This window comes from Drosophila grimshawi, unplaced genomic scaffold (genome assembly GCF_018153295.1).
Source record: "Drosophila grimshawi isolate 15287-2541.00 unplaced genomic scaffold, ASM1815329v1 contig_1006, whole genome shotgun sequence".
In the NCBI taxonomy this organism is placed as follows: Eukaryota; Metazoa; Arthropoda; class Insecta; order Diptera; family Drosophilidae; genus Drosophila; species Drosophila grimshawi.
Genome location: NW_025062489.1, coordinates 103,432 through 115,629, shown reverse-complemented (window position 1 = coordinate 115,629; position 12,198 = coordinate 103,432). Strand labels below are relative to the sequence as shown.

General features: G+C 35.9%; 1 protein-coding gene across 1 annotated transcript; it reads right to left on the bottom strand.

Moving 5' to 3' along the window:
* Positions 1 to 3,059: 3,059 nt before the first annotated feature.
* On the bottom strand, positions 3,060 to 8,161 carry LOC6565526 (glutamine synthetase 2 cytoplasmic). The gene is made up of 5 exons (XM_001990872.2): positions 7,935 to 8,161; positions 7,621 to 7,805; positions 4,278 to 4,618; positions 4,012 to 4,203; positions 3,060 to 3,955 (listed from the first exon to the last, which is right to left on the bottom strand). Exons 2-5 carry the CDS (start codon positions 7,802 to 7,804, stop codon positions 3,563 to 3,565), a joined length of 1,110 nt encoding a protein of 369 aa, XP_001990908.1. The 5' UTR covers position 7,805; positions 7,935 to 8,161; the 3' UTR covers positions 3,060 to 3,562.
* Between the last annotated feature and the right edge of the window lie 4,037 nt (positions 8,162 to 12,198).

The window sequence follows — 12,198 nt, the reverse complement described above, 5'->3', positions numbered from 1 at the left end:
TGGACAGACGAATATGACTATATTGAGGCTGATCAAGAATATATATACATTGTAGTATCGTAGGATATCTCCATCAACGCGGTTACAGACTTTTCTGCAAGGGTATAAACGAAAATATGGAAAAAAATATTGAGTTTTTAACGTAACTATTTTTAAAATTATTACAATTAAAACTATGCAAAACTGTCTAAATACGTTTTTGCTTATATTTTATATTGCTTACCTCTTCAAGTCTAGATACGTGTAGTATGATATGGCTGATATTTTGTAAACTTTTCCACACACACACACGTGTCTGAAGCGAATTTGTAACTCCTCATCGTATAGTTAACTAAGTTTGACATAATTATGAATATTGTATGTATATATACATACCTGTACACAAATAATACGAACATATTTAACGTATTCTGTAGAACCATACACACCCAAACAACAGGAATATAAACTTTTGCAATAAGCATTAATACGAAAACGAAGTGCGAAAAAGTTTTATATATAATGTTCAAACATGTAACAAGCGTTGCCAAAATGTAATGACTAAAACAAAAACTCTATAAGCTATTTATAAAATAGTACGAACCAGAACCTCGAGATAAGCAATGAATTGCAAAGCTCCCTTAACTTACGATATTCCAAATACGATATTCGGTCAATACAATGAAACCAAGTAGTTGATACACACATACATATTATATGCATACACAGCACATATATATTTACACAATTTTATATTGATACATGTATGTGTACAGCGCATCAATTATTTACTTAAAATTGTCTCTCGAATGGGTCTGCGATCTACCGATTTTGGCAATTTGTAAAAGTAAAAAACAAAACAAATCTTAAAAAAATATGAGCAAGAGAAAAGGGTGTAATTAAGGTTCAGCTGTTTTCCAAGTGCAATAATTAATTGAATTACGTTCTTTATTAGTTCTTAAGCATTGTTTTATTTTTACTATTATTATTTTTTTATACGTTTTTAATTTCATTTTGTTACTTCCTGTATACTGAAGTCATATTGTATTTAATTAACCGAATGTATTTTTATTCAGTAAACGCGCTTCCAATATTCTTTGATTTGCACTACATGACAAGACCAAATACATCCTTGCATATGTACAAGTACATCATGCTCGTATGCACATATGCATATACATGTATATATAGCTCTAATTGAATAATATGTCACAATTGTTATTAGTCCAGTTAATAATGCATAACTATATATATTTATTAACATGTTGCACCTAGTTTCTTCGTATCTTTCAATATCTAATAATGATAAAAACAGAACTCTGGAGATACAAAATGATTTGGCATAAAAGTGGATATTTTAATATTTTTATTTTGTGTCCTAATAGCAGGTGCATGTAAGAAAATCTAACAAATTCGCATTTTAAAATGTCTCAGAGTTCTTTTTAATGCGTACATTCCCAATTCATTAATATTCAATATATAAAGTTTCCAATCCCTTGGTATTTCTGAAATTATAGATTAAAATATAAGTGTAACATGCTAGTAAATATATTATTGAGTATGTGTAAGACAAATCTCGACAGCAACTTAACGTATTAGTTAAATGTGTATTAGTTAATGCGCACAATATTATAATATTACAATCATACATGGCATTTTCTGTGTATCGATCAACTAATATGTGCACTATATTTTTGTATACCTTAGTTCGATATTTGCGTTCACTCAAAACGTATTGACACAAAGAATTTACATTAAATTTAATTAATAATTAAAGTTAAGCTCTCTCACATACACAGGCAAACACAAAAATCGACAACAATAAATAAGTAATGGGCAAAACATATCTGTAAAACATTTCTTAGCATATATGTGTATGTATGTATTTATTTGAAACGTGGACGAAGTGCTTTCAAGAATATGAAAAGATTTGAAAATTGCTCATAACTTAGATTTTCATTAGAGAGAGAGAAAGAGAGGGAGAGAGAGAATAAAATTGTATATAAAGGCAGCCCAGATCGATTGTCATTTACCATTTTTCCCCCTCTAGTCGAACTATTGGCGTATATATTTACCAGTTGACTGAACTTCTCAGCTGACTAATTGAGTTTTGTGAAATTTCATTGCACAATTTGAAAGTGATTTATCAAATTGTAATACAAATCACATCTGAGTGGAATTTGTTAACAGTTGGGAGGGGCAGACAGACTTGTAGCTGTTTGCCTTGAAATGCTGTTGTCAGCACAGTAAATAAATACATACATATTTATATACCTATAAATATTGAACATGTAAATTTGAAATATATAATGAATATAATATATGAATGAATCAACTTCCATTTAAACAATTAGCTGAAAATGGTTTAAATTAACATGAGTTTTAATTATTTTGTATTTTCTAAAAATGTTTTATTTGTATATTTGGTTTGTTGTTACTTGAAACAGATTTTTATACATACACACACACTCATATACAAACACACACACAAAACACAATACATTGAGAATAATGCCTATATATAGGAATTAAATTTATAAAATACCGGAAGTTTTTGCTTATGTACGCAAATGAACGTAAAATTTACATTTGTAGAAAATACTATTGAAATATTGTGTTGTAATTGTTCCAAAACTTATAAAACCGAATAAATCTGAAGACATTTAGTAGTCGTATACATATACCATTATGGTATGCTAGAAGATTTTGTGGACCGTTGTTAAAACAACAAATTCAATCACTTCGTAATTCACAATTTACAAGGCTGAGGCCAGCAAATAAAAACTTAAAATTAAAAATCTATGAAAATCAAACAACAGAATCTTCGTATACATTTTAGTATCAATCACAAGTACATGCATACGAGCAAATAAAATGGTAGACACATCAAAATGTCAATTACAACCGTTGTTTTATTGTCTGACTGTGGCCTTCGATTAAAGTGATTTTGTATATTCTCCGATTTATCGTTCATCTACAGGCTAAATTAGATTAGATTTTACAAACTTTAATGTCCCAAACCCCTTGACTTTTAAAATTGTAATTAATAGATGTTGGCTCTACCCAATAAAACACGAGTATTTTCATTTTTTCGCGCATTTACTTCACTAGGGAGTATATGTATGTATTTATGTAGTTGTGTATAGGTATTAATTTAGTTAAATAATATCAATATAGTTATGTATGTATGCCTCAATTAGAAAGCACATTAACTTTGGCTACCCATTTTATCTTTCAGTTTATGTTCATCTTGGTGCTCTTGGTGGGTATACTTGGTAATGCTGTGAGCCATTTGGGCAAAAACTGTTCATTCGACATACAGATTTAAATCTAGTTTTTAACGTGTTCCATTAATATCTATAACCTAACAACAATGTTCAACAAAAAAAAAAAAAAACATTTAAAAAAATACGCATTATAAGCTGCTTGAATCGACACAAACAAAAAAAAGATTGGATATACTTATATTCTAGTATGTTTTGATTGTGTATGACTGCGCTGATTGCTAACTCCGCCTAGGAGGCGGGTCCGGGTCTGGTAAACAACATCAGGCTGCTGGGCAACTGCAGATGCAAGACGATTTCTACTCGTCCAAGCAAATGGTACGCAGAATGGCTTCCACCACTGAATAGGGATCACAATTGGAGCTGGGGCGTCGATCCTCGAAGTAACCCTTGCCATCATCGTTGACGCCGCGAGGTATGCGTATGCTGCAACCACGATTGGCCACACCAGCGCTAAAGTCATTGATCGAGCTGGTCTCGTGCTTGCCTGTCAGGCGGCGTGCGTTGTCTTGTCCCTGTTTGGGATCATAGGCACGAATGTGGCGCTCATGGCATTTGGATAGCTTAGCCACAGCCTTCTCAATCTCCCGTATGCCGCCGTCCTCGCGCATCACTTTGGTGGACACATTGGTGTGTGCGCCGGCGCCGTTCCAGTCGCCCGGCATTGGCTTGGGATCCAGGGTGGCCACAATCTGTACAAATAAGCAAGCTATAAGCTGGAGCTAAGCGTTAATAATAATAGACTTACACCAAACTCCTCTGAGATGCGATGTAGGAGGAAGCGTGACATCCAGAGGTCATCGCCGATCGAGATGCCTAGGCAGGGACCCACCTGGAACTCCCATTGAGCAGGCATCACCTCCGCATTGGTCCCGGACACCTTAACGCCAGCATAAAGGCAGGCACGATAGTGAGCGTCGACAATGTCGCGAGCGTAGACCTTGGTATTGGGTTAGAAGTTGGGATATCTAGTAAATGGAACATCTCTTGTCGTTAATTCGTTTTGGGACTCACTTTATTAGCACCGACGCCGCAGTAATAGGGACCCTGTGGGCCGGGGAAACCGTTCTTGGGCCATCCAAGCGGATGGCCATCGAAGTCAAGGAATGTGTATTCCTGCTCAATGCCAAACCAGGGCTCTTCATCCGCGCACTTATTGACCACTTCGAGGCACGACTTCCGCTTATTGGTGGCGGTGGGTGTTCCATCGAACTTGTAGGTGTCGCACATAACCAAAATGTTGTTGCCTCGTCGGAATGGATCCTTGTAGATGGCAACCGGATAGAGATAGGTATCCGAGTTGCTGCCCTCCGCCTGATAGCAAGAGCTGCCATCATAGTTCCAAATAGGCAATTCTGCAGAGTTTCAAAATAAATTGGGAGCATGTGAACTGTGGCCATTAATTGCAGTGGCCTCTTATGTCAGTTAGCCGCTAATTTGTGCCACAAATGTGAAATGCAATACTCAAAATAATTAGTGGTAATTGGTTTCCATTTCCATCAGCTGCAATAAATGCGACTTTCTGCCTTAAAAAACAAAAATTATGAAGCTACTGTCACTTTTCACAATAATGTATAATACCCTTCAAATGTATGTAATACATATTGTTTTAGGTATATCATGTAATGCAATATAATAGAATATAGCTGAGTACTTAATAGGCATATGCAAATTACTAAAAATAGTTATTGCGCAGTTATGCATTAAGTTTCGTAACCACAACAGCAACAATAAAACAACAATAACAACCGAATCCAAATAGACCCAACCCAGTTTATCATCGTTGAACCAACCTAACAGCTGCTACTAGAAAAGTTGCGATGCATTTTAATCAGCGGCAAACGAGCCACACGCATGATCGAAGATCACATGAATTTCCAATCTTTGGCGATGGTGCATGTCATCACAGTTGCCACTTAGGCCTCCGTCGTGACAAAAAGGAAAACACGAGCACTAAACTCGACACGACTCAACACAACGGGCTCATTCTTAGTAATTTGTTTACGTGCGTGTTTATTTAAATCGTATCGACTCATTAACACAATCAACAACGATGCCATGCTTAACTAAAAACAAATGTATACTTAAATCAATGTGAATAAATATAATTGGGGTAATTTAGAAAAGAATTGTGATAATCAATTCAGCTAAAATAATTGCAATTGTGGAGGCAAAAAGAAATAATAATTATGATAATAAAAGTAATATATATTAAACATACAAATGTTGTATATTGAGGTGGTAGCAAGGCTCCAAAAGGAAAACATCTAAATCATATTTTCCAAAAAAGTTATAAGCATTGCATAACATTGAACTTTATACTAAACTATTTTAAATATGTGTATTTTGGATGCATAAGTAGGGGTAACAAGTACATATATAGGAGTACATATATATATTGTATCCAGTATCAATGATGTTATTTAATATATAAAATAACAAATTTGAACTGCAAAACGATGTCTCTACTGTTAACGACCGCAAATAAATAAAATATGTCGGAAAGTAAAATTTAATTTACTCGCTTTCCTGTTTCAATTCGAGGCTTGTTGTATTTGATCAGCAATTAATAAGTCAAATTCAAACATTGACCTTAAGCGAAACCTTAAAGGAAGATCACTAAAATCCCTGCTAAGCTTAAATGTTACGTACAGGTTCCTATTCAAATGTTTGATCGTGCTACGGCAAACGCTCTCTAGTTTTTTGCAATATTTATAATTTATGTATTTTAGGCTAAGATTCTCAATTTCTTTAACACAGCTATTGAGAGATGTAGAGAGGAAGAGTGAGTTTGCAAAAGGTGTAGCTGGTCAGTTGGCAGTAGCATTGTTGCCTTTGGCAAACGTAGAGAGGTCGTAATTATGAGAACCTACCGTACCGTGTAACAGCGTCAAGTGTTACCTTGAGTGTCCGATTTCATTTACAATCTCGTCCCTCAAACTGACGTTTGACTGCTCATTCCCGCATCTAACAGCGTACAGTATCACGGGTCTAGGGCATTCCAGGGTCTAGATAAATCCTAAGTTTACCTTGTACATATATCAAATGCCTTCGAAGGATGACCAGTAATTGGGCCAACTTATCGATTGTATTTGCCATGCAGCTCAGCCCAATTTACGTTGCATATTCAATGTGGCTAGTGCGATTGCTTTAACCCTTAAATGTTATAAGCAATCCCCGCCAAATCACTTGGCAATCATTTTTCAAGTTCATCATACACACAACGCCTACAGCTAGAAAAGCAGACCGCTTGGTATTTTTCCCAGGCACGCGTCGTTGGCGTGCCAGCAACACTGGCAATATTACGTATTCGCCACAGCTGCTGGATGTCACTGTGACGTTGCGTTTGTGTTGTGAGATTCCTAATTAGTCATTGTGCACATTAAGTCTTCTGTGTTGCTATATGCAACAAAAAACATCTAATATACTTTGTGGGTAAGTGCATAAGCGTTATCTTTAGATATAAAATAAAGAATATAAAATCATATTATCATATATAACAAAAGCATAATGTAGGAAATGAGTATAAATAAATAAACACATGGAAACACACGCTTTGTAGTTATATAAAGTGTTTCCTGAACTAAACTTTGTTGTCGCTATTGAATTGTTGCTGCACTTTCGAGTTGAAATTATTTAATTGATTTTTTGCGCTACTATTAAATGCATACGTTTGTGTGTAACCAGTTTTTTTAATATTTTTTTTTAAAGTTATATACTATTATATACTTTTATCTATTGTGTTTAACTATATGTGTAAATAGTGTAGTCTAACTATATACTCTGCTAAATGGTATAGTAAATTCGCATTCTCATAATAAGCTCAATGTAATACGCATATATCGCGGTGCTTCATAAAAATCTTTTTATTATTGACTCTTTTCTGTTTTTTTTTTTATTATTTCGGTGCCATTCTTAAGCACACGTGTCGCCTCTAATTGCGCTCATATACTGATTAGGTGTATTCATTTGTAATTGCTAAGCAAAATCATTAAACGTAACAAATATCAGCGGTAAATTCCTTTTAAGTTGTACGCCATATAAGCGAAATCGCAATATCAGACTTCTATATTAAAAATTCAACGCCTGCAAATATAACAGGAAATATAAACGATTGTACATAAACTTTCGTTCGTGCCAATATTGATAGAGCGAAAGATAGCTCAAGTGAAGGATGTTTTGCACAATGAACACGATATATTTAGGTTCAGCTGAATAGCTTAATCTTTTTATAAGTCGCACTTAAGACTCGTTGAATATGTCTATATATATCAGCAGAAAGATAGCTCAGACTATTTGGCAACTATGTATAATTGCAAGGCTTAGTTTGGCTATAATATTCTGGAGTAGCACTTACCCTTTGGGTTCGATGGTATAAAGTCAAGGGTGCGATCCTTGCAGCGCAGATCCTCACCAGTGCCGTCGATCCAAATGTAGGTAGCCTGTACAATGTTATCCTCTACGGGCAGAGTGAGATAACGATCCAAAATGGTTTTATTTATGCGCGCATTGGGCGAGTCTTCCAAAATTCTAGCAGACATACTGAGGGATTAATGTGATGGATTTGGGTATGGTTTTTTTGTGTGTCGGGAAATGTGTAGAAATGAAATTAATATTAATCAATTAACTGTTACACTTTATTTGAACGCGCTCGTTTAGTTTTCTGCACACCTGTTTTCGATTTGTTGAATTTAGCTTGAGAAGGCGAGTTTATTATTTGTAAGGAAAAATTTGTTAGTTTTAAATGTTTTATGTTGTTCGCTGAGTGGGTAGCGCGCGTAACCTTTACTGGAACACGACTAAGCTAGAATGCGTTATTCCAACTCAATTTATAATGTCAGACTAAAACCCAAGCGACAGCAGCAACAAATTGTTATTACTGCTACTACTTACAACAAACTGAGCGGATAGCCATCGGACGCAGCAGCAGCAGAAGCAAAAACAGCATTGAATCAAAACAAGTGAGAACGTTTTACCGGGACGTAACCGACTGCATAATACTCAGCCGATGATCAGTCGAAAAGCGGTGAAGAGAGCCGGGTGCGGTGGTGGGCGGGAAATTGTTCAACCTTTGTAAATGGTTGCCAGCAATCGATCTTGATATGTCTTCGATAAAGGTGAATCTAGCTCCATGGCAAATTTGTAGGAAATTTTTAAGAAACTTAAATGGAAGTTATCAGACAATTGTGGAAAGCCTTACTCCAAATTTGTATGAGCTATATGGTAATATAATTTTGAAATTATCTTTAAGGGTGATTATCGAAAAACGTACCTTCCAAATTTGGTGACCTGCTTTAAAAAACTAGGAAATATATAGGGTTTCTTTTGTTACTTTTTGGTGATTTATCGATTTGCCAACAAAAAAGCATATATATATATATAGTATATACATATAACAATATATAAAAACCAATATACGCTTCGTCGGTATGTGAGTATAGATACAAAAGCAAAGTCAATTGCTACTAATGACGCCGACGCAGCACCACCAATGGCGACTGCGACTGAGGCAGCGACAGAGGTCGCAACGCACCCACAACCCACAATTCCGGCGGCCTCACAGCGGTGTAGGCGGCAGCGTCAGCGATGGCTTCTTCACCCTGTAGTTGCTGCATGATCGGAATACAGCGAAAGTCACCACGGTTCCTGGTAGAGGTGCGTATGATCACGATATAACGCTATACGATGTGACAGGAAAGTATTTGCAACAAAGATCTTGTCATATGCCCAACTAGTTTATGTATTCTGTATGAACCGACGCTCAGAATTCAGATAATCTACTTGTTTCTATAAATAGACATTTTTAAAATTGCCTATATTAGGTTAAGTTAAGCTGCAACGGGGCAATTTATCATTTAGATTTGCATCCAGATTTAAATGTTATGTGCACTCCTTAACTGAATACAGTGTGCATTTGAAAGCCTCTTGCATAAAAAAACAAACAAAGCAAAACACTGCAATTGCAAATAATGGCTGGAACGCACGATTTTGAATTGAAAACTATCGGTGGCTAAATTAAACTGCACGAGACCTTCGTTTATCAAAATGTGCACATCACTAATACCGATGTCGACATAGATTACAGCAGAACGTCAACATTTTGCGATATTCAACGTCATTGCTATCGTTTTGATGTCGAATATGTACATACTATAAAAATATGCACACATGTACAGTGTCTCGCAGTTCAACTGGAACAGCGCCTAGCAAAAAATGTAATTGCCTGCCATAAACTAATTATTGAATATTTTTCAAAAATTCCAAAGACCGATGGCAGGTACATATATTAACCACCTAAATGACTATATGACCCCAATAAACTGGGGTTTCCCCACCTGCTAGGCCGGGTTATGTAAAAAAGTACCTTAATTTGTGGTCACATATTATTTGGACCAGGGGCGTTATGGACACCTGGGTGCTATAAAACACGGATTTTTTACGTCAGGTTGCTTATTTTCGGGATAAATAGACCAATCCTTCGTTGTCAGTTTAGTTATATCCTGCATATCGGGTGCAACCAGCCAACAAGGACTATGGACAAACGGACCACAATTGAACAATGGAATCTCATCCTGGAACACTTCAAGATCGGATATTCACATCGCCAAATAGCTAAAATGGTAAATCTAAGCAAATCAACTGTATTCAACATCATTCGGCGCTTCGTCGACGAATATCGGATAGAGGACAAGGGCAGAATGGCACCAAACAAGATTTTCACCGAACAGGAGGAGCGGAGGATCATCAGGAAAATAAGGGAAAATCCCAAGCTATCAGCTCCAAAACTGACTCCACAGGTGGAGGATGAAATGGGGAAAAAGTGTAGTGTGGAAACTGTGCGCCGGGTTCTGCGCAACTATGACTTTAATGCCCGAGTACCACGGAAGAAGCCCTTTATAAGCGCACAAAATAAAGGGACTAGGATGACATTCGTCAAAATCCACTTGGACAAGGATTTGGAGTTCTGGAACACATTCATATTTGAAGATGAGCCCAAATTCAACATTTTTGGATTAGTCGGACGGAATTATGTGTGGCGACAGTCCAATACTGAGCTGAGTCCCAAAATCCTAAAGGCAACAGTCAAGCACGACGGAGGAAGTGCCATGGTATGGGCATCTATCTCGGAAGCCGGCGTCGGAAATTTGGTGTTCATTGAAACAACAATGGACAAGAATGTGTATTTCACTATAATAAAGGAAAATTTACTCCAAAGTGCCGAGAAGCTAGGAATCCGGCTTACTTTCCAGATCTACCACGACAACGACCAGGACAACAGCCAAGCATAAGTCCGGATTAGTACAGTCCTGGCATATCTGGAACTGCCCCCACATGATAATTCCACAGGCCCAGTCTCCAGACTTAAATGTTATTTAAAATTTGTGGGCTCTGCTGGAAAATAAAATCACAGATCCGATCTCAAAAATGCTCTGCTGGATGAGTGGAGCAAAATCAGTCCAGAAACGACCCGGAAGCTGGTATCTTCCATGAATAATAGGTTAGGGGAAGTTATTAGGGCTAAAGGATATCATACTAAGTACTAACATCCTTATTTAAGTTCTTATACGCCTAATATGTTACTTTTCTAAGACATATCATGATATATCATAAAACAAATTGACATTTAAACATTTTGCGTTTGTTTCTTTGTTTAAACTTTATAGCACTTTGAAATTTTTGCTAGACACTGCCGAAATAAGCTGTGAGACACTGTATGTATCTGATTAGACACTGATAAAAAATTAGCGTATTTTGTTCATAATTTGTTTTTGATAACTAAACAACAAATGTACTTATCTTTTTGAAAGTTAAAATGTTTGTTTAACTTACGATGAATGCATGCTGCAAAATATTTATGATATTTTTATTCGTGTTTGTTATTTCACACAGTTATTTGGCTAAAAAATGCGTATTTAAATAGGGTTTTGGTTACATGCGCGTAAGAAATAAAGTTCATAGATGTTTTTTATAATTGTAATTTATACCGAAAAACCATGTCTATGGAAAAAGTTTTTTCAAGATTTTTGTACATATATGATGAAAGTGCACGTATTTGAGTTCGCTTGATTTTATAGAAGACGCGTTTCGTCAGCGCATGAGATTTTTAGAGACTGTGAGGTTTTTTTGACGGACTGCACACTTAAAGCTTCGATTGACCAGCTTTTATACGCGGTGATTGCCCGACTTTGGCTGTGAAGGTGCGATACTAAGTCTTGATTATATTTATAATGTCTGGAAAAAACACACACATTGACCTGTGATGTGCTAATTACTAATACAAGATTCTCACACTTCGAGCTTGGCGTTGATAGCTTCGCATGGCCATAGCTAGGTATGGGCAACACGTAAGTTTCACAACCTATCATCCATTTCATGGGCATTTACCTTCAAATCCTTACTGTTTGAACAAATACCATCTGGGACATAAGATACATAGGATACATTAATAAACTTGCTCATTCTGCTTAAATGGTTCCTGGTTTGGTGATCTGCCTTCATCTTAAACTTTAACTAACGAGAACAGGCCGAATAGTCATCGACATGTACAGAAAAGTCACACAATATTACTGGAAAACTTAATATTCTTTTCCTACCTAATTCATTTTTATTTTTAAACATGCAGCTTGTATTATGAGTGTATATAGAAGTCAAATATAAAAAAAAAATTCTTCAGTCTATCTAAAAATAAACGCATATAAACGTCGACCTTGTCTTGAGGCTTGCATTTCTCATTCCAGATTCCAGTGCCGGTCTAATACAAATAGGATACGCAAAACAACTTTAAAGAACATTTGTAAAGGATATTCTCATTCTTTCTTCTCACAGAATAATATATCTTATATCCTTGTATATACATACCCATTTTTAATGTGTTCAGTCAATAAAAATGTATCAATTTAAAACTTCTTTTGTTTTCAATGCTTCGAAATTGGTA